Consider the following 23,437-nt stretch of genomic DNA (forward strand, 5'->3'; position numbering starts at 1 on the left):
CCTTATTTTCAAAATAAGCTAAAAGCTACCATGTATTTTGTAAAACTCAGCTCAATCGCCCCTCTCCGTAAAATCCAAATAAGAGAAACAATGAACTCTCCCATGTCTTGTTATTGCTCTTCATTTCAATAAATACTATTTCATATTTGGTAACAAAAATAAGAATAAACATCTACGCAAGCACACAAAAATGTTGTAAATGACATAAATAAACCACAAAAATACACAATACCCGTAATCAGCATAAAATGTTGCGAAACAATGGTACCATCCTGCACGAGAAAAAGGGTTGTGTAGATACAAATAAAGACTTAGAAACTGAAGCAGAATGACAAATGTAATAAGAAGCATATGACATTCGTTGGCGCAGAAAATAAAGGCAACACCCCAGTTCTTCTATGTTCAAAATGTAAGTAAAATATATTTTACCGTGATACAAGCACACAGACACACACACACCCCGCACACGCACACACACACACAGCACACACACACACTGCACACACAAACACACAGCACACACACACACACACCCACACACCACACACAAACACACACTCCGCACACGCACACACACACACACACCCACACACACACTCACACACACACACACACACACCGCACATGCACACACACGCACACACATACACACACATACCCACACACCACACACACACACGCACACACACACACAAAAAGAAAAAAGACCCACAGACAAGGAAATTAAAAAGTCGGAACAATAAGGGCGCATCATTCAGCAAAAGTTCTCAAGAATTGGTTTGCAAATTATAACCACCTAAGCCATTTATCAGATTTCGTGAATCTTCCACTCATTTTCTCTCACTATATCTCCTCTAGTAAAGTAAATCAATCCAAGACCACTCTTGCTAACGAGATATATTAAAGGACAAAATGCATAAAAGCCCACTATGTTTTAAAAACTCTGCAAAAAAAACTCCCCCTATTTTCAAAATAAGCTAAAAGCTTCCATGTATTTTGTAAAACTCAGCTCAATCGCCCCCTCTCCGTTAAATCCAAATAAGAGAAACAATGAACTCTTCCATGTCCTGTTATTGCTCTTCATTTCAATAAATACTCTTTCATATCAGGTAAACAAAAATAAGAACACACATCTACGCAAGCACACAAAAATGTTATAAATGACATAAATAACCACAAAGATACACAATACCCGTAATGAGCATAAAATATTGCGAAACAATGGTAACATCCTGCACGAGAAAAAGGGTTGTGTAGATACAAATGAAGACTTAGAAACTGAGCAGAATGACAAATGTAACAAGACGCATATGGCATTCGTTGACGCAGAAAATAAAGGCAACACCTCAGTTTTTCTATGTTGAAAATGGAAGTAAAACATATTTTACTGTGACACACGCACACACACACACTGCACACACACACACCCCGCACACGCACACACACACACTGCACACGCACACACACACACACCCCCACACACCACACCCCCACACACACACTCCGCACACGCACACACACACACACCACACATGCACACACACACTCACACACACGCACACACACAAAAAGAAAAAAGACGCACAGACAAGAAAATTGAAAAGCCAGAACAAGAAGGGCGCATCATTCAGCAAAACATCTCAAGAATTAGTTAGCATATCATAACCACCTTAACCATTTATCAGATTTCATTAATCCTCCACTCATTTTCTCTCACTATATCCTCTCTAGTAAGTAAATCAATCCAAGACCACTTTTGCTAACGAAATATATTAAAGGACAAAATGCATAAACCTCAATGTATTTTAAAAACTCTGCAAAAAAAAACGCCCCTATTTTCAAAATAAGCTAAAAGTTATCATGTATTTTGTAAAACTCAGCTCAATCACCCCTCTCCGTTAAATCCAAATAAGAGCAATAATGAACTCTCTCTTGTCCTGTTATTGTTCTTCATTTCAATAAATACTCTTTCATATCAGGTAAAAAAAATAAGAATACACATCTACGCAAGCACACAAAAATATTATAAATGACATAAATAAACCACAAAGATACACAATACCCGTATTGAGCATAAAATATTGCGAAACAATGATAACATCCTACACGAGAAAAAGGGTTGTGTAGATACAAATGAAGACTTAGAAACTGAAGCAGAATGGCAAATGTAACAAGACGCATATGGCATTCGTTGGCGCAGAAAATAAAGTCAACACCTCAGTTCTTCTATGTTCAAAATGAAAGTAAAACATATTTTACCGTGGCACACGCACACACACACACACTGCACACACACACACACCCCGCACATGCACACACACACACCCCGCACATGCACACACACACACCCTCACACACCACACACACACCGCACAAACACACACTGCACACGCACACACACACACACACACACCCCGCACACGCACACACACACACACACCCCGCACACGCACACACACACCCCCCCTCACACCACACACACACACCCCGTACACAAACACACACACCCACACACCACACACACTCACACACACACACACATCGCACATGCACACACACGCACGCACATGCACACACCCCCACACACCACACACACACACACACAAACACACAAAAGAAAAAAGACGCACAGACAAGGAAATTGAAAAGCCGGAACAAGGAGGGCGCATCATTCAATAAAACTTCTCAAGAATTGGGTAGCATATCATAACCACCTAAGCCATTTATCAGATTTCATGAATTCTCCACTCATTTTCTCTCACTATATCCCCTCTAGTAAAGTAAATCAATCCAAAACCACTTTTGCTAACGAGATATATTAAAGGACAAAATGCATAAAACCCCAATGTGTTTTAAAAACTCTGCAAAAAAACCCCCCTATTTTCAAAATAAGCTAAAAGCTACCATGTATTTTGTAAAACTCAGCTCAATCGCCCCCTCTTCGTTAAATCCAAATAAGAGAAACAATGAACTCTCCCATATCCTGTTATTGCTCTTCATTTCAATAAATACTCTTTCATATCAGGTAAACAAAAATAAGAATACACATCTACGCAAGCACACAAAAATGTTATAAATGACATAAATAAACCACAAAGATACACAATATCCGTAATGAGCATAAAATATTGCGAAACAATGATAACATCCTGCACGAGAAAAAGGATTGTGTAGATACAAATCAAGACTTAGAAACTGAAGCAGAATGATAAATGTAACAAGACGCATATGGCATTCGTTGGCACAGAAAATAAAGGCTGTGACACACGCACACGCACACAAACACACACACACACACCCGCACACCACACACACACTCACACACACACACAGCACACACAAACACACAGCACACACACACACACACATACACATACACACACCACACACACACACACACTCCGCACATGCACACACACACACACACACCACACACACACACACACTCCGCACATGCACACACACACACACCCCCACACCACACACACACACACACACACATACACATACATACCCACACACCACACACACACACAAAAAGAAAAAAGACGCACAGACAAGGAAATTAAAAAGCCGGAACAATAAGGGCGCATCATTCAGCAAAACTTCTCAAGAATTGGTTTGCAGATTGTAACCATCTAAGCCATTTATCAGATTTCGTGAATCCTCCACTCATTTTCTGTCACTATATCCCCTCTAGTAAAGTAAATCAATCCAAGACCACTCTGACTAACGAGATATATTAAAGGACAAAATGCATAAAGCCCCAATATGTTTTAAAAACTCTGCAAGAAAAACCCCCCTATTTTGAAAATAAGCTAAAAGCTACCATGTATTTTGTAAAACTCAGCTCAATCACTCCCTCTTCGTTAAATCCAAATAAGAGAAACAACGAACTTTCCCATGTCCAGTTATTGCTCTTCATTTCAATAAATACTCTTTCATATCAGTTAAACAAAAATGAGAATACACATCTACGCAAGCAGACAAAAATGTTACAAAGGGCATAAATAGACAACAAAGACACACAATACCTGTAATGAGCATAAAATGTTGTGAAACTATGATGACATCCTGTACGAGAAAAACGATTGTGTAGATAGAAATGAAAACTTAGAAATTGAAGCAGAATGACAAACGTAACAAGACGCAGATGGCATTCGTTGGCGCAGAAGATAAAAGCAACACCTCACTTCAAATAAAATAGTGGCAAATGTATTAGTTACCGTCGCAAATACGACGGTCAACAACCATTGCATGATCGAGGTCAATGATTATTTGCTACAACTATTTTGTTATTAACAAGGGTAATTAACCATGATTGAAAATGTCACATTTTTTATAATGTAGAAAACAGTACCGATTGGGGTTTGGGGGGGGGGGGGGGGAACACCAGATCAAATATTTAGGCTTTAATTCGGGTCGATCAAAGTTTATCCATATTTTCATGCGAGATTTTAAGATGGTTGGTTCACATGACCAGTATAATTAGCTTAAATAGCTAAACAAACGTATATACCATACAAAAGTATTTATTATTTATTTTAGGGTGAATTTCAACATACTAGATCTCCTGATATTTATTATAATAATAAATATTTTTTCTCTTGTTTAAAAATTATAAATATATTCCTAAAATTAACGCCGGTCTAACAAAATTATTATTCCGTTCTCAAAATTATATTTGAATTTGATTTATTTATTAATTTAATTGAGCTCAAATGGGCTTTAATTAAATCAAACATGAGTCGAACTTGAAAGTTTATCAACCAAAATTTTTTATTTAGTTTTCAATTGTTAAGTTAAATAAATCAAATTTAAGCAAACTTGTATTACTCTATTTGAATTGAATATCAAATAGTTTAATTTTTATTTTTTATTTTTAGATACCACAGATGGAATAGATGTAGTAATTAGCAAGTGGGTATTATTCACCAAAAATAGAGAGAAATAATAAGGTGCAAAGTCAACCCAACAACATTTAAGCAAATCCCAATTGGATAAAAGTAGGGCGGCAGACACAAATTTCCAATTTTCCATCACACTCACGTAAAGTGTCATTAGTTTAGGATGTTAGTGCTTGTAAAATACGTAATAAATTTTAACTCCACTCGCTTTCAGACATAGAACTACTCGACTCAAATAACGTTTTTTTTCCCCTTCTAATTTTCATTAAGTATTTTAATAAAAATAATTAATTACATCACTCAATATATTAACCATCAGATGTACTAATGCATATTGGTGTTCAACTGTTAAGAACGAATCACTTGTAAAATTATTCCCCCTTTCCTCGAGCCTGATTTAGAGATAAAAGAAAAAAAAATCACATTCGACTAGAAGACGATAGGTCGATTAATCTTTTATGTCGGGGAGTAATATGTGAGTACCGTATAATCAATATCTGATAATATATATACATTAAATGCTAATTAAATACAAATTCTAATTAAATATTTAAATAGCATATTATTAAATTTTTTGTAACTATAAGATTCTAATCTTACAACTTAATTAGGATTCAGGGCGTGTTCGATATTAATCCAATGCTAGATGGTGGCTAACCAACAGGAATTCTAATTTAAATTGAATTTAATGTGATCTGACTGAATCAATTATATGACAAGTGTAATATACTTACAATGTGATTGATGTATAATTTAAAAAAAAAAGATATAATCATATATAAATAAGTATGCTACACTTGTTCAACAATTGATTTGGTTGGATGAAACCAACTTTGATTAAACCCAACCATCAAATTAAATGGTTGGTTTGAGACATGAACCTGGTTGAACTAATTATGAGTGTAGTTAAGCATGGTGGATCATTGAGCCGCTTACTTCAACAACACATGATTAACAGGTTGGTATGTATCTTGGGTACCAAGCCATGCATGCACATTGACAATTCCTAGCTCAGTAATACAACCAGCAACCATCACGTTAGCTGCCTTGTTTCTGTATGTATTTAAATTATTATTTTTTGCAGTGCACAATGGGTGAAGCCCCCCTCAGGGATGGGCCATGGGTGGTCGCCCTAGGCGGCCCAACCCTGAGAGCGACCCTGTTGATATTGCTTCAAATAAACGGCTCTTGACCCGACCGAGATACAGCAAAATCCGTGTGTGTCCGTCACACGGCCCAGCCCCCATGATGAGTGCGATGGCCGTGATCCCATACATAAAACAATCATCTCTTCATTTTCAAGACAAAGTAATCACACTTCTCCATTTTAAACTCTTACCACTATATTTTTATCAAATCTTTCTTTCACTACTCCACAGGTGTTTATATAAACCCAAAAACCCTGCCCAAATTCGTTCAAGAATCTTACCCCTAATTCATATCCGTGGCTAATACATTAAACCCTTCAAGACTATAACAACTACTATAATGTCCAAATTCTTCTTCTTTTTCTTTGTTTTCTTCGTTTTGGCTGATGGTGAAATTACGAATAAGGGCATTCGTTGGTGGTGCAGCACCGTCCCGCACCCGGAGCCCTGCAACTACTTCATGGGTCGAGACCCTGGGCGATTCGACCCCAAAACCCTCGAGGATTTCCGGGCCATGACGATCCAAGCAGCCATGGAGCGAGCCGTGGAGTTGAAAAGCCACGTCGAGAAGCTTGGCTCCACGGGAAAGAGCAGAAGAAAGAAGATCGTGTTTAGAGACTGCGAAAATCTCATTGACAGCACCATCGTCCAATTAAACACCACTTTGCACAGCATAAAAACGAACTCGAGCTTCACGGATTCCGACGCGCAAACATGGCTCAGCTCAGCCTTGACCAACATCGAAATCTGCCGGTCAGGTTCCGACGAGCTGAAAGTCTGGAAATTCAGCTCCCCGATTTTGTCGGGTAATCTTTCAGAGCTGATAAGCAATAGCCTCGCGGTAAATGGGGCTCTCTCGGGCAACTCCTCAACGAATTACGACACGAATAATCATGGGTTTCCGGGTTGGGTGTCGCCAGGTGACCGTAAACTTTTGCAGGATGTGGGTCTGGCTACGGCGTCGAAGGCGAATGTCATCGTGTCGAAGGACGGACCAGGCGATTTCAGGTCCATTCAGGAGGCAATAAACTACGCGGTAGAAAATCGGGTCGGGGACGGGCGGGTGGTTGTGTACGTGAAGAAGGGGGTTTACGAGGAGAATATATTGATAAACCGGACGATGAATAAGGTGACGCTGGTGGGTGATGGAGTGAGGTATACCGTGATCACCGGCAACCGGAGCGTCTCCGCCGGTTTCACGACGTACAGCTCTGCTACTGTGGGTATGACTGATCAGCACTTTCCATTTTGTGATTATATTTGAAATTTTGCATGAGACCAAAAATTGAATTTTTAAGTATTTTCAATGACATAAAAAATATATGTTTAATTAATTTTTTTATATCTCATGGAATTGAATAATATATTGCTAAAGGATTAGAAAAATGCTCAGCCGTTGATTCATAATCTTTCTATGAACATGTTAGAGAATCAAGGGGAGGAGTTAATTAGGATTAATGAAGAAAGAAAATTAAATTTCGAAAGTTTTCAAATGAAGAGTTGACATATTCTTTCACTATTTTTCTTTTATTCTTTTTTTTTTGGTATTTTATTTCGTATAATGACTCTTAAGGCATATATATTCAGTGCATCTTAACATTTTTATGAACGTATATACAATTAAATTAAACTACAAATGCAATCATCAAGTACTAGTTTTCGCTTGAATTTTATAAAATTTTAAAAGGAAATTTTTCATTTTATGTCCCAAAAATTAGTGATTTTGTGATTTTAATTACATTATTTTTTAACTCACCGAATTGCATTCAATAACTCTAAAATTCTTATTCAATTCCATTAAATTGTTTTGGAAATAATACGTGCATAGCACAACTTTCATTAAGTTTTGAAGAGAATTAATTAATGTTGTTTTCCTAAAAAAAATTAAAAGAATTAAGATTGAGATAAAACTATAAATTTCTTTGAGTCATGGGACACAATTTGATGAATTAAAAAATAATAAAGATTAAAATTACAAAAATATTAACTTATAGGATGTAAAATGCAATCTCCTGCATGCCAAACTTGATATCCACATATATTAATAAATAAATATTTTATGACGATGAAGTTCACTTCTTGTTATATAGTCACAAAATTTCAATCAATTTAGTTTTTTTTTTTTCAAAAATGAAAAACAATAAATGAATGAATTGATTAATCAGTCCCTTTATATGGGCTTTTCCAGGGGTTGATGGCTCCGAATTCATGGCCCGTGGAATCACATTTCGGAACACCGCCGGGCCAGAAGGCGGGCAGGCAGTAGCCCTCCGGTCAGCCTCTGACCTCTCCCTCTTCTACGCCTGTAGCTTCGAAGGCTACCAGGACACCATTTTCGCTCAATCCCAGCGCCAGTTCTATAAGTTGTGTTACATATACGGCACCATCGACTTCATCTTTGGAAACGCCGCCGTCGTGTTCCAGAGCTGCGTCATCTACGTCAGAAAGCCTTTATTCGGTCAGGCTAACATCATCACCGCCCAGGGCCGGGGAGACCCGTTTCAAAACACGGGAATCTCGATCCAGTACTGCCGGATCCTTGCTGCCCCGGACCTTAAACCCGTTTTGGGTTCGTTTAAGACTTATTTGGGCCGACCCTGGCAGGAGTTCTCCCGGACCGTAATCATGAAGACTTATCTTGATGATTTGGTCGACCCGGAGGGCTGGTCAAGGTGGGCCAGCTCTGACTTCGCATTGAGTACCTTGTATTACGGGGAGTACCAAAACTTCGGGCCAGCGGCTCCTACGAATAATCGGGTTAAGTGGCCTGGTTACCATATTATAACGAGCCCGAATGAGGCAGCCCCATTCACAGTTACGGGTCTAATATCGGGTCGGGGATGGCTGCCTGGCACGGGTGTACCGTTCATTGCGGGGTTGTGAGTGTGCGTACGTACCTGTTGATGTGGAATTTTTTTATTTGTTAATTAATTTGTAAATACAATGAAAAGTTTTCTCAATATCCGACAACGGATCAAGCATCAAGATTTGACTTCTTTCATTATTAAAACTTTCATGCAGCCCCATAAGAAACTACATCACATGAATAGATGAAGTAAGATTGTCAATTGCTTTATTAATTCCACAGGAACAGCCTCCATATTTGCATTTAGGCACAAACGCTAAACAACTAAACTCATTCCACAACTTCGTAACTTTCATAAGGTATGCTACTATAAGTGTTAAATCTTACTACGAAATTGAAAAAATCTCCCTTTGTAACTGATAAATCATAGGGTCATTACTTCGGACATACCTAGCTTGTATCGCGAACCATAACTCTCACGAAGTAGCACAGAACATAAACGATTCCACTATATCTTTAGACATAAAATTCCGAATCCAGGAGGTGACCGTTAAATCAACACCCCTGCATTGCTCGAAATTTGATGAACTAAGAGCTAGTCGTGGAAAACCTCCGTCTATGAAGCTTGGCTTCATCTTCGTGCGGAGAGATATATACGACACATTGCCATGCTAGGAAATTGGTACCATCTAATGGGGAAGATGTTAATGCAAGACGACAATGTTCAGATGGATGAGTGAATAGAATATCTGTTTCATATGGATTTGCAACTTCCGCATGTTTTTGTGTCGTCATTGTTGAGGAGACAGTTTCCGTCATAATTGCACCAATAATTGTCTGCTCTATCACATATAGATTCGATACAATGCTAGTATGCAGAGACCTTCACAACGAACACTCTAATACCACGTAAAATTTGCAAGAAGAAGAAACAAAGGAAAAACCATTGGTAAATGTTCTCTGCTCTCAATTATGAAAATATCTCAAGTTACAGAAAGGGGTTTTGAACCCCAGCTTAAATACACAACCAAAGCAGTAAAACAAAATGCTAACAAAATAACTGCCCAAACCAGCTACGTGACCAATCCCCCAACGAATAAATGACTCAACAGCCACATTGGCAAATCGGCTAAAGCTATACGTACAAAATGAATCAAAGGCACAATTCAAACATACGACTACACTATCCGGCATCAAGAACAACAGCTTCGTCATCTTCATCCTGAAGCTCCAAGTCGGCAACAACGGTAGAAGATTGTGATGGATATTCAACACATTTATATTCTTGATTAAATAATTTTAAATATTCTATTTTTTTCAAAGGTGACACCACATCATTTTAAAATTATTATACTATTTTTTTGTTATATCGATAATACCTTAAATTTATTTTCTTTTCTTTCTTTCTTTTTTTTTTTTGAAATATGATTTGTTGATTATATATTTATTTTTATTTATAAAATATTTTAAAATATGAAAGATTATTTATTATATGTATGTAAGGACGATACTTTACAACGATTAGTATATATAAAAAATATAAAAAGTGAATAACCAAATTAAGAATTATATAAAAATAATATCTAAGTAGATATATTAACATATGCTAGAACAAATATGTTTCTACACATAAAATAATATTACATATATATACATACTTATATATATGACAGAGAAGGCGAATTAGGGTGGGGTGAGGTGGCAGACGATAGCGGCCGAGATGGTGATTATGGGGGTCTGAGGGGGAGGGAGCGGTTAGAAATGAAGGGGGGTGTATATGACGGTGGCGAGTTGCAGCCAAGAAGCGCAAATTTGGTTTATGGAGAAGGGCGAGTGACTAGAGAGAAGAAAAAATCAGGTTAGCAGCGCAAGTGGTGGAGGCTAAAATATTATCTAGGCAAAATTACATATTGGGTTAAAAATGGGTCGGGTACAAAATGGATCCAAGTGAGTGGGTCTAAGACGATTTGGGTTGTGAATGGGTTGGGTCGGATTAGTATAAACTATTTTATCAATTTGAATTAAAATATTTCAAAATTTCACACAACGAAAAGAAAAAAGAATTATAATTGAACTACTAAAAAAGGTAACTACGACTAAACTTGTATCACACGTCATTTCTGACTATGATATGTATGTCAAGATTCAATTGCTAAATCATAAAGTAAAAAAATCTTCTAATATCTAGCAAAATACTAAATTTTATCAAAATAATTCATAAAATTTTAGATGTTCATCTTGAATGAATACCAAGTCGTGCAACCAAATTCTCTATACTTGTTGAGAGGCAATTTTCATTTTCATCACCTTCAGAATCATAAGTTGTAATATGAAATAAAAAAGTCACATAAAAATATTATAATTTAATTACAACGACCTCCCTTGAGGTTTGACATAATTACAAATACCCTTTAGTTATTTAAAAAATTACAAATACTGCCTTGATGTTTGATGAAATTATGTAATCCGTGGATGTAGGTATGAAATTGTTAACTATACCCTTACTGTATTTTTTTTTAGAAAAAAAATAAAAAAATTTGTAAAAAGATCTAACTGGTGGATAAAAAAATTAAAAAAAAATTATTCCGCAAGGGTATTTTGATTAGTTCACCACAAAAAAATAGATAAAAACTAACAAAAACTCATGAAATGGGATAATTAAAATCAGAGGGGTATTGATAACTTTTCAAACAATAAAGGAGTATTCGTAATTATGTCAAATTTCAAGAGGGATCGTTGTAATTTATCCAAAATATAAAGTATATGGAGAAAGAGAGTTGTGAGTGTGTGTGTCTAGAGAATGAGGGTTGTGTGTGTGTGTGTGTGGAGGATAAGGGTGTTTACAATTCAATTAAACTGGCCGAAATTGAACCGAACCAAAAATTAGGTTCGAACTAAAAAATCAAACCGAATTTATTAAAAAAAGTTAGTTTTTTTGTTGGTTTTTTTCCTTGTTCGGTGGCAGAACCAAATCGAAAAACTAAATTTTTTTATATATTTTTTAATTTTATTAATTACATATAATATATTCTGTATTATATAATATATTATATTTATATTTATATTATATAAATAAATATATTTAAATTGAGTCAAAATTAAGAAAGTACTTGAGTTGACTTGGCTTTAAAATATATGAGAAGTGAGAACCCTCTCTCTCTCCTCTAACTCTCTCTCTCTCACCATTGAAAGCTAGAAAAGAAAAAAAAATGAAATCATTTTTATTTATTTATTTTTTTAAAATCGGTTTTTCGTTTTTAAATTGAAAAAACAAAAAAAAAATCGATTATAACCAAAATTGAACTGAGGCATTTTGTTTTATGATTTTGGGGGAATCAGTTCAATTCGATTAAGTGAACTGAACACCCTTAGTAGAGAAAATGGACTTGTCAGTGCAGCTAATTGAGAAGACAAGATCGTGGGTTTGTTTTAGTTTTTTTTTTTTTGTAGTTTATGGGTTGAATCCATTAAGAACCCATTAATAACCCATATTTAATCCATACAAAATATAATTTTATTTTTAATTCAACTCGTATCAACTGATTTGAAAATATGACTATCCAGCCCAACCCAAAACTAGTTGGTTGGGTTGAACCCATGGATTTCAAACCATCTTGTCACTCCTAGTCCTAACTGATATAATGCATTGGTGGATAATATATAAATGTCTATATAAATGATTTAGGTTGGAGCGATACGTACCAACACATTTTAGATGGTGTTTATTTATTTAAAATTAATTATCATGGCACGTTGTATTGTGTGTGTATAATAAATAATCTTTCACGTTGTAAGATATATTATAAATACAATAAAATATACAAATCAACAAATCTCATTTCAGGAAAAGAAAGAAACAAACAATTCAAACAAAAGAAAACCAACTTAAGACATATATAACACGAGAAAAAAATAGTTTGGTGGTGTTAAAATAACGTAGAGTCATTTTTATAAAAAAATATAATTAATTTTTAAAATTAAATCATCATACTTAAAATTGGTGCAACGTATCATTAACAACTTTTTGTGAGTTTAGAGGCCTTTTTTCCAAAATTAATTATTGTACCACACCTTTTCTGTATTCATATAATAAACAATCATTCACGCTTTTAAATATATTATAAATATTAAAAATATATAAACCAACATATTAAGTTTCAAAAGAAAGAAAAAAAAAGGGAAAGAACAAGAAGAAAAACTAACTTAGATGTGTCATCGTTGTAATAAAAAATTAGTGTCGTGGTGTTATAAACTGATATTCAAGAAGTAGAAAGAACCCTTGTTTTATATATATATATTTATATATATATATATATTTATATATATATATATATTTATATATATATATATATTTATATATATATATATATTTATATATATATTAGTAAAAATTAGTAGATAGGTAATAATAATTGAGTTTGCACCCGGACCAATTTTAGAAGCCGCCTTATATTGATGAAACCAAAACCTGTTTTATATAATTCCTGTGTCCAAACATTATCTTTCACTCTGCACCCTTTTTGTATCGCCGCCTGATTATCCTCCAACTCAAAGGCTGAAGGTATTCTTGGACCTGTGTTTCTCTGTTCAAATCCCAGGTCGGTTTCTTGCCTTCTCTATACATCAATATGTGTAAGTTTTGACGGGTTTTCTTCTCGTATGATTATGGAGTTCGTTTGGGGATTCGAATCTTTGATCGGATAATCGAAACCGAATGTAGATCTTTGTTAGGGTTTGAGGTAGCTAAAATCTTTGAACTTTTCTTGTTAACGCGTGAACGTGTTAGATACTGTGATTTGGGCTTAGGGTTGTCGTTGATTTTATGCATTACGCGCTTCTATGTCTCTTGATTTTTTGGTTTTCTTCTTGGTTCAATTTTGGATCCCGGTAGGTATACATCTGTTATCAGCAATTAGTGTTATTGTTTTGCCTGTTATGACATTTTCTGGGATTTTTGTAGGGGTTAGGTAGTAGCTTATATTGAGATCGGAGTTTGAAGATGGTGGCCTTGACAGATATTCTTCCGAAGGCAAAGTCATCGGTGAACACTAATTATGATCATTCTAACGATCCATGGTTCAAAAGTAGGTATAGTTTGTCTGAGGATGGAGATACTGAGGCCCCAAAGGCTAAGCCAGTGCCTCCTTACTTGAAACGCGCGGGGTTCAAGCCGTCAAAGCCTGAGGACTTTGGGGATGGAGGGGCGTTCCCTGAAATTCACTATGCACAGTACCCGCTTGGCATGGGGCGAAGTACGAATCAGAAACCAGGTGGGAAGACTTTGCCTCTCACAGTGGATGAGCGTGGGAACTTGAGATATGATGCTATTGTGAGGCAGAATGAAAATGCGAAGAAGATTGTGTATTCTCAGCACTCTGACCTTGTTCCGATCTTTGCGAAGGATAATGAGGAAGAAGAAGATATGGAGGTGGATGAGAAGCAGAAAGAGATTGATGAGACGACCCAAGAGACTAAGGCTGCACTTGAGAAGATTGTGAATGTCAGGTTGAGTGCTGCACAGCCAAAAAATGTTCCTACACAGTCTTCAGACTCTAAGTTTATTAAGTACAAGCCATCTCAACAGTCAGCTGCCTTTAATTCTGGGGCTAAAGAGAGAATTATTCGCATGGTGGAGATGCCAGTGGATCCATTGGAGCCGCCGAAGTTTAAGCACAAGAGGGTTCCAAAAGCTTCTGGCTCTCCACCGGTGCCTGTTATGCATTCTCCACCTCGGCCTGTGACTGTTAAAGACCAGCAAGACTGGAAGATCCCACCTTGCATCTCTAACTGGAAGAACCCAAAGGGATATACAATACCACTGGACAAGCGTCTGGCGGCGGATGGTCGGGGGCTTCAGGACGTTCAGATTAATGACAATTTTGCCAAGTTATCTGAGGCTCTATATGTTGCTGAACAGAAAGCTAGAGAGGCTGTTGCAATGCGATCAAAGGTTCAGAAGGAGATGATGATGAAGGAAAAGGAGAAGAAAGAGATGGAACTGCGGGAGCTGGCCCGGAAGGCAAGATCTGAGAGAACTGGTGTTGCTCCAGCAGCTGCTGTGCCAATGCCTTCTGAGAGGGGCGGTGTTAGTGATGGTGATATGAATATTGATTATGAACGTGTCAGAGATGCACCCAAGGAAACAAAAGAAGAGAGAGAGGAAAGGTTGCAAAGGGAAAAAATTCGTGAGGAGAGGCGCAAAGAGAGGGAGAGGGAAAGAAGACTGGAGGCAAAAGATGCCGCTATGGGGAAGAAGAGCAAAATTACCAGGGATAGAGATCGTGATATCAGTGAGAAAGTCGCTCTCGGAATGGCCTCCACTGGAACGAGAGGTGGTGAAGTTATGTATGATCAGAGGTTGTTTAACCAAGAGAAAGGGATGGATTCTGGTTTTGCCACCGATGATGCTTACAACATCTATGACAAGGGCTTGTTTACTACTCAATCTACAATGAGTACTCTGTATAGGCCTAAGAAAGATGCGGATGATGAGATGTATGGTGGTGCTGATGAGCAGCTGGAGAAGCTGATGAAGACTGAGCGCTTTAAGCCTGACAGGGCATTTGCAGGCACATCTGAGAGGACTGGTCCAAGGGACAGGCCTGTTGAGTTTGATAAAGACCAGCCACCTGAAGAAGACCCATTTGGTCTGGATCAATTCTTGACAGAGGTTAAGACAGGTAAGAAAGCAATGGACAAAGTTGGGAGCGGAGGTACCTTGAAGGCTAGTGCTGGATCCATGAGAGATGGCTTCGAGGGGTCAGGTAGATCACGAATTGCATTTGACAAGGGGCGCTGAGTTTCCATTTGCTTCGATTGGCCCCCCAAGCTTCCAACTTTTGTTGCTTTGACACTTCAGGCTATGTTTTAAATGGAAACTGGATTCGAGATTGTACCTTGTCTTGCTGCCTTCAATGAGACAAGTGATGCTAATCGCATGCTGTATTTGATATGAACCATGACTTTGTTTTATAGTATGACCAACGAGTCTGTTTGTGCTTTTGCTTAATTGAATTTAATGTCTTTTTAAGTGTTATTCCTGATATTACTATATACTTGCTGGTAATTCCTTTCAGTTGAGAGTAGAATAATGAGATTATTTGAAGAATAGTGAACCCCTGATTATCCACTATAGTAATACATTGGCATTAAGGTTATTGGTTGATCTTGTTATGTCATACTACAAATTTGAAGAGTGATACTCCCATTTCCCCAACTTGTATGGTGGGTGCGTCGCCCCCTTTCTCTGTGTTGGGTTGCCAGAAAGCCTCCAACATATTCTCCTTTTCCCATTTTAGAAGTCAGTTGCCTTTGCTGCTGTCTGTCTTTATGCTGGCCTGCAGATAGGTTATCATGCTGAATTCTGTGGAAATGCTATTACCCAGTCATGGGGCCGAAGTTGTCGAGATGGTAGCACAGTTTGATTTCTACTTGGAACAAGTAGAAAGTTTTACAATTCAACTGATAAATAACATCAGCTGCCAATTTACGTTTTGTTAAAAAAAGAAGTCATTGATTCAGTTGCTGTTTTCTTAAGAACACAAAAATGTACGGAAACACGCACTTGCATTTTGTATTCACCTCCTTGTGACATGTACTTAGGGTTGGGAAATTCTCAGCATGTCCAAAGATTTCAGTGTTCATGTTTCTATCAAGAATGATTACTTCCATGGAGCCTCTACCCTCAATCCTTGTCCTTCAGTTAGACCAAATCACCACTTTTTTTTAGTTTGTACTAAAGATTGACAGCAACAAGAAACCAAGAAAAAAGCAGTTCAGTTATTAGCTTTCCCTCTTCACAATTCTTTCTTCCTTGAGGTACTGATGAACTTCCTAAAATTGCAGAAGCATTTTGCATTGTGTTATTGTTTTCCTCAAACTTTAATGATTATTCCAAACAAATTTCATATCATTCTTCCTTTGAGGTACGGAATTACTGATGAACTTCATCACCAATTATGCGTTGTATTTACCTTCTGATGCTCGACAGTCAGAAATCACAGGATGGATCAAGCCGAATTTATAAGCAATATGATATACGCAGCTGAAAAGGAATCAAACTTTTTGAACACTCAGACTGCAAAATACATGCTAACTGTAAGTATAATGAACATATTCAACTGGTAATTGAGTTATATGTCCGACCAATTACCGTAGTTTAGTGATCAAGGTCGACTGTTACTGCATTCACAATGCGGATGCACGTTGTGGTTGATTTTTTTATGTAGTTAAGTCACTGGAAGACAACTGTTGGAATTCTGACCTGGAGCTGACGCGTTCATGTATGTGGAGTCTTAGATGGCCTATTCTGGAACTGGGCCTATTGGGCTTAGCAAAATTCTTCCAAGGATTTTGTGAAATACAGAGCAAAAAGACTGCTGCTTTCTCAACTCTAATTGCTGAAATTGAAGTTCAAAAAGATATATAAACAGAAAAATACCAAATATCAGAATTTAATTTCCCTTTCCGCCCAAGAAATTGAAACTAAAATCCCCGAAAACCCCAGAAAGGAATAAGAAAACGAGAGGAAAACACAAGAATTGGAAGGAAAATGGACGTGATAAAGTCGCAGCAGATATCCTCGCGGCCGATCGAGAAGGTGGTGGTGCACCCGCTTGTACTGCTGAGCATCGTCGACCACTATAATCGGGTGGCGCGTGACACCAGAAAGCGCGTCGTGGGTGTGCTTCTGGGAACTTCCTTTAAGGGTACCGTTGACGTTACCAACAGCTATGCTGGTCAGTATTTCAGATCTGATCATTTCTCCATTTTTTGAGGGTTTTTTTTGGTATATTCTAGAGTTTTAGAGTTCATTGTATCTAATTATATGTGGAGTGACTCTACAATTTCGTGTTAAGAGTTTCTCATGTAAAGCCCTTGTTTTGGATCTTTTAGGGACGGAATTCGATTGGTTTTTATTGGATGGTCTAGGAGGGAATGAATTTCGGCAGTAGCAATTATAGTCTTTGTCGTTTACTTTTAGGGTGTAATAATTATGGAATGAGCAATATTTATGAGCGAATGAGTACCGTTCGTGTTTATTGTAATGTTCATACTAAGAAATTCGTAGTTCACTCAGCTAAATGTTGGATTCTATTTACAAATAATTTTTCAGAACTAGCAAAAAAGTGGAGTTTGCTTCACTTTACACAGATAAAAGCCTGGAACTGAAATTCTTAATATGTTGGTGCTATATGTTTTGCATCAGTAGGCGCATTTCCTTAAGAACTCGGCCTTTTGGCCTCCCTTTTACGTGTCTATTTCAACAAGATAGAATCAATTTACTAATTAATCCAATTTAACCCAATGGCATGCAGCAAATTATAATTGAGACCTTGTTCTTGAGTACTTCAGTGAGTTCTCTTTCATTTGGAAACTTCTCCTGTGGATTGCTTTTCACCTTCTATGTCTATACATGAGTGTTTTTTTTTATAGAAATTTGTAGTGGTTCATCTATGGTTATGATATAAGTACCTTGTTCTAAGTGTGCTTCAGAAGTTTGGTAATTTTGTAACACCTTGTTGATATATGTTCATTTGCTTCAAGCAATGCTATGAAATAATAATTTTTTGGAAGGCATGACCAAATTTAATAACGTATTTCATCTTGAGATTTCTTATTCTATTAATTATTGCATTATTTTTTCTTTTTGGACCTTTTGGAAATGTGTCTTTCAACTCTTGAATCTCTAGTTGTTTATGAGATGCATAGATTGTGCTTTCTCTAACATATTTGCCTGGTGTAAGCAGTGCCTTTTGAAGAAGATGATAAGGATCCAAGTATCTGGTTTCTCGATCATAACTACCACGAAGCGATGTTCTCCATGTTCAGAAGAATAAATGGTTTGCAATTTTCTGCAGACTAGATTCTGACTAAATATTGATCGAAGTTCGGGTATAATTTGATGTGTATAAATTGTGTCAGCGAAGGAGCATGTCGTGGGGTGGTATAGCACTGGTCCAAAACTGAGGGAGAACGACCTAAATATTCATGGACTTTTCAATGAGTAAGATCTCTGTCTTCATAAAGAAAAGAAATTTCTTTTTCATCTGTCCGTGGGAATTGATTGGATGTGTTTCTTTAAGCGGACAAGTGCTACTTTTGTCCTTGTTCCGGAATCACATGCAGTTCATTTTAAAAGTTTCCTGTCAAGCATTCTGTAATATGGAGCTTATTGTGAGGGTTTACTTGATCATTACTGAACTGGTGTTGTTTTCATGTTTCCACATTCCTTTGTATTTGAAATATTAAGATTGTTGCCTTCTTCATGAGGATAGGTCCCTTGAAGTTTATTTAATGAACAATGCTAATAGCATAGAAGTGGAAATACTGGATTTCTGTTGGTATGCCATCATTGAGAGACAGAATTAAGTACAAAAGATGATGTATATCTAAATGGAAGACTTGATTATGAAGAGTTTTGACTTTTCCATTATGTTGTACCCAGTGGTTTCATATTATGTTCACATTATTTAAGATCTTTATTATTCCTTTACCATCCTGAAGCAATTATCACTTTCTGAAATCACTTGTGTTCCTAGACAACTATGAGGTCTCTGTCCTGAATTTTTTTCATGCTTGAGCAGATGTTTCTGTGGAAAGTTGTTTGCTTGTCCTTATATAAATTTAACACTTGAGGAATCTCAGACTGCCGGGTCATATGCATTAGAACCAACAATATCGTCTGTCCTTGGAGTAGAAGTGATTTGTTGAGCGATCCTATTTGATCATTATTGTCCTCTGAGTGGTTTCAGTAGGTTCCTTGTTTCTTAAAAGGATCACTAGTACATAATTGAATTTTACTTTTGATAGGATTGATGGGGAGATGGTTTTGAGACATCTTAGTGAAATTCAGGCATCATCTCAAGCTGAGTTATTGATGGAAATATTGTGTATTCTCTAGAAATATATAGGCACTGTATCTTAGCATCCTAGGTTAGAAACAAATGAAATCTTCACATGGATTGCTTCGTTTCTTCTCGATGAATTGTTATTTCCAAATAAACAATATTCTATAATATTTTGGAGCTTATCGATCTCTGGAAATGTCATGGGTTGGTTTCAACGATTCAATTGCTTTTTGTATTTGTCATCAGTTCTTGTCCTAGTCTTTTGACTATAATATTATTTTTTTTTCCTTTCTTTTTCTACTTCTTTTTGTGCTCAAGACATGTCCAAGTGAGAAGTTGTCCCTTCTTTCTCACTGTTGCCATCTGCTTGATAGGTTATTCATATTTTCTGGAACTGGCCACACTTTGAGTAACATTTGTACAGTTCCAATTCTGAGCATGTCATGTCCTTCTGATACCACAACCAATGCCTTTCTTTAACCTCCCTGCTCCTTCTAGTTTCTTTTGCGAATTATGTCTAATTGAGTTATCATCTAACAGCATTTCGTCAAACCATGACAATTCAATCTTTCATGCTATTGCAGTTATGTTCCAACTCCGGTGCTGGTCATTATTGATGTCCAGCCAAAAGAGCTTGGTATACCCACGAAAGCATATTACGCTGTTGAGGAGGTTAAAGAGGTATGATAAGATTATATTGTTGAGTCTTATTTATGTAACACGTCCTATTCTTGTCACCTTGTCTTTGAAATTCTACTTGCTCAATGGTAACTATGTTTTCTTTCTTTTTTTTCACGTGTATGTACTGTGAAGAGGAACACCCTGAATACTACTTCAGCAGAACCCACTATAAGAAGATATTGTCTAACATTTTGAATGAATTTGCAGAATGCAACTCAGAAAAGCCAGAAAGTATTTGTGCATGTTCCTTCAGAAATTGCTGCTCATGAAGTTGAAGAAATAGGTATGCTTTGCACGGGAATTTGCGTTGGTGCTTGCTTTTGTTGTTTATCCAATGAATATTGTGTTTACATCAATTTTTTGGGTTCTCTGTTTGTTTCTCTTCTATAGAAACTTATAATTCTGGTTAATCCTGTTTATTATAGGAGTTGAACACTTGCTAAGGGATGTGAAGGACACGACTGTCAGCACCCTTGCAACGGAGGTTCCTTCTTACATCTTCACCCCTTTAAAGTGTACAGATGATTATTGGGCCTGCTATCCCATCTTAAGTTATATAGTTTCACTCAGCATGGAGATTTGAATCTGCCATATGTTTGAGCATTTGTCATATGTTAACATTACCGAGTTTGCCACATATGTTAACAATATTGCCCTGAGAAATGGCAAGTCATACTATTTTATGTGAGGTATTCTTCGGAAAAAAAATATTTTCATTTTAGGGAGTGGAGTCTTAGTTTGAATATCCGATAAAGTAGATAAATTAAATAGGAGGTGCATAAAAGTAGATTCTATGCTACCAACTGTGTACTGATGTCCCTTCAATGAAAACTGTGTACTGATGAAGAATAATAAACTTATTTTCTTGATTTGCCTTAGGTGACTGGAAAACTGGCTGCTTTGAAAGGATTGGATGCACGACTAAAAGAGATTAGGAGTTATCTTGACCTGGTTATTGATGGGAAGCTCCCCTTAAATCATGAAATCCTCTACCATCTCCAGGTATCATTTTTCATGTCTATTAGTAGTAATTTAACCTTAATTATATCATTAGGAATCATGTTTCCTTGTGGTTGTTATTCTTGATAAATCATTATCTGTTCATGAGATATAGTTCTCAATAAATAACAGAAATTATTTTGCACTCGATGCTGAAATATTAGCTGGCTTCTTTCAGGATGTGTTCAACCTACTCCCAAACTTGAATGTATCCGAACTTGTTAAAGCTTTTGCAGGTAAATCAGCTCAAAATTAAATGTTGGTTGTTATTTGCTTTAGTAATCAACTTTATCAGCGTTTAGGCTTCTCTTTGATAAAATTATTATCTACCTCCTGTACAGTGAAAACAAATGATATGATGTTGGTCATATATCTGTCATCCCTCATTAGAAGTGTGATTGCTCTCCATAATTTGATCAATAATAAGGTAAGATTTTCTTGTGTTTTCTTGTTCCTCTTGTTTCTAAAAGGAGTAACTTCAGAATCATTTAGATCTTCTGTGATCCTAGTGATACTGATCCAGAGACTTTCCTGGCTAGACTTGTAAATAGATGGTGGTTATTGTTGGTTTATAGTCAAGCACGAATCTTATACATGGCTCTATGACAAAAACAATTGACAAGCAATATGGCAAGGAGTTGCATTAAATTATTTTTCTTATTCTTATATGGTGAAAGACGTGTGTGAAAGTAATATTGAAGTTCTTTATCTTTTTAACATATCTGGTAGGGGATTGTAGCTTAAAAGCAGGTTTTGGAATTTTTTGTTAGCATTCGGCAAAATGAATGAACATTATGATTCAGGAAAATTGCAAAATGATGGCACATTGTGGTGTATGCTGCTGCATGAGCAGTCAGTCATAATAGAGCTTTTATTATCTTGTGTCCTTGAGTTGACTAGGCATGCATTAGATTTATGGTCACTCCATTACAATTTTGCAAGCATAGTGGCATATACTCTATCAACATGGCTTTCGGGATATGCACTGTAATTTTGTGATTAAATGATGTATTTGCAATCAGTCGACTTACTGTACAAATTTTTCTGAATCTGTGGGTTTGGCGTCTTTGACAACAATATCAGATGCTTAACAAAGAACATGAGAAGGCAGAAGATTCCAAGCCGGTTGCGGTGCCTACTGCTGCTGGTAGCTAAAGACGAAAATTTTATTGGAAATGTTTGCTTCCATGTGATATTCCAATCTCATGATGGAAGGTGATTTCGAACTCGGACTTTTGGCAATGCTGGAAAGGAAGATCGTCTGATGCTGTGATCAAGTCCTGACGCTCCTCATTGATTTCTTCCAATATTTCTTCCTTTGGATAGCTCAACACTGGAAAATCATCGGCTATCAAAACTTCAGCTGGGATTCATATGGACCGTATCACTTTTTCCAGCTGTACTTGAATAGGAATTACTTCTGTCTGAATTAGATATGAATTCTGGTTCATGGAAAAGACGGGCTTCAACGATAGACGGAATGTTCTTGATTAGATTATGTCTTCTTTCTCCTGTGATTAATGTACTCAAAATTCGATTGCATCACTTCCTTTGTGATCACTACTTCTTAACCCCCAATCTAAATTCCATCAGTCTGCTCCCAACTTGGAAAGTGTATTTAGTTCGAGATTTGCCTTCTCTGGGTTTACAGTATATTAACCCTTTCAGATCCACCTGCTCTTCTATAATTACATCGCCCACTGATGAATGAAACCGGACAGTGTCCTGAAGTTTTACTGCTTTCTTTTTTTCTCACTTCTCTTCAATTTTCTCAAACGTAGCCCTCTCTCCTCTCTCGTTTCACCTCCTTAATCTTTAAAATTTTGGTGCTTTTTTTTCTCTTCTAATTTTCTTTTTTCAATTATAATATTCTATTTTATTTAAATTTATCCTTTCATTTATTCACTATAAATTTCAATATATACATTTAAATAGTTATAAAAAGTTACATTTATTTTATCTAAAAGCACAAGCATCGAGCGCCCGAATGTAGTAACAAATGCACTAACTATTGAGTGAAGCCTAAGAGAAATGTGTGTCAGAGAA

The 23,437-nt window shown here is 36.7% G+C and overlaps 3 protein-coding genes across 5 annotated transcripts; all 3 read left to right on the top strand.

The window, feature by feature from the left end:
* The first annotated feature begins 6,271 nt into the window (after positions 1–6,271).
* Positions 6,272–9,065, top strand: LOC105160984 (putative pectinesterase/pectinesterase inhibitor 59). Its single transcript, XM_011078532.3, has 2 exons — positions 6,272–7,278; positions 8,244–9,065. Exons 1-2 carry the CDS (start codon positions 6,396–6,398, stop codon positions 8,936–8,938), a joined length of 1,578 nt encoding a protein of 525 aa, XP_011076834.1. The 5' UTR covers positions 6,272–6,395; the 3' UTR covers positions 8,939–9,065.
* A 4,235-nt stretch (positions 9,066–13,300) lies between these two features.
* On the top strand, positions 13,301–15,870 carry SKIP (chromatin protein family). Of its 3 annotated transcripts, none has more exons than XM_011078425.3 (2): positions 13,301–13,459; positions 13,822–15,870. In XM_011078425.3, exon 2 carries the CDS (start codon positions 13,861–13,863, stop codon positions 15,658–15,660), a length of 1,800 nt encoding a protein of 599 aa, XP_011076727.1. In that variant the 5' UTR covers positions 13,301–13,459; positions 13,822–13,860; the 3' UTR covers positions 15,661–15,870. The 3 variants fall into 3 exon arrangements, with proteins under 3 accessions (XP_011076727.1, XP_011076728.1, XP_088735682.1); XM_011078426.3 differs by having other exon boundaries at positions 13,344–13,493; XM_088879556.1 differs by lacking the exon at positions 13,301–13,459 and adding an exon at positions 13,496–13,600.
* Positions 15,871–17,260: 1,390 nt separating this feature from the next.
* On the top strand, positions 17,261–22,936 carry LOC105160908 (26S proteasome non-ATPase regulatory subunit 7 homolog A). Its single transcript, XM_011078428.3, has 10 exons — positions 17,261–17,599; positions 18,611–18,703; positions 18,786–18,867; positions 20,296–20,392; positions 20,600–20,675; positions 20,818–20,876; positions 21,272–21,394; positions 21,570–21,627; positions 21,733–21,818; positions 22,475–22,936. The coding sequence occupies exons 1-10, from the start codon at positions 17,413–17,415 to the stop codon at positions 22,544–22,546; spliced, it is 933 nt and encodes a 310-aa protein (XP_011076730.1). The 5' UTR covers positions 17,261–17,412; the 3' UTR covers positions 22,547–22,936.
* Positions 22,937–23,437: the final 501 nt, after the last annotated feature.

The sequence above is a fragment of the Sesamum indicum genome, linkage group LG4 (genome assembly GCF_026168435.1).
Source record: "Sesamum indicum cultivar Baizhima isolate 11 linkage group LG4, ASM2616843v1, whole genome shotgun sequence".
Lineage (NCBI taxonomy): Eukaryota > Viridiplantae > Streptophyta > Magnoliopsida > Lamiales > Pedaliaceae > Sesamum > Sesamum indicum.

What these genes read in the sequence shown, in the direction of transcription:
- LOC105160984 (XM_011078532.3), top strand. Translation starts at nt 6,396, where the DNA reads ATGTCCAAATTCTTCTTCTTTTTCTTTGTTTTCTTCGTTTTGGCTGAT. An exon ending in GTACAGCTCTGCTACTGTGG is followed by an intron (nt 7,279 to 8,243) that starts GTATGACTGATC and finishes GGGCTTTTCCAG; the next exon opens with GGGTTGATGGCTCCGAATTC.
- SKIP (XM_011078425.3), top strand. Translation starts at nt 13,861, where the DNA reads ATGGTGGCCTTGACAGATATTCTTCCGAAGGCAAAGTCATCGGTGAAC.
- LOC105160908 (XM_011078428.3), top strand. Translation starts at nt 17,413, where the DNA reads ATGGACGTGATAAAGTCGCAGCAGATATCCTCGCGGCCGATCGAGAAG. An exon ending in ATTCATGGACTTTTCAATGA is followed by an intron (nt 18,868 to 20,295) that starts GTAAGATCTCTG and finishes ATGCTATTGCAG; the next exon opens with TTATGTTCCAACTCCGGTGC. An exon ending in TCATGAAGTTGAAGAAATAG is followed by an intron (nt 20,676 to 20,817) that starts GTATGCTTTGCA and finishes TGTTTATTATAG; the next exon opens with GAGTTGAACACTTGCTAAGG.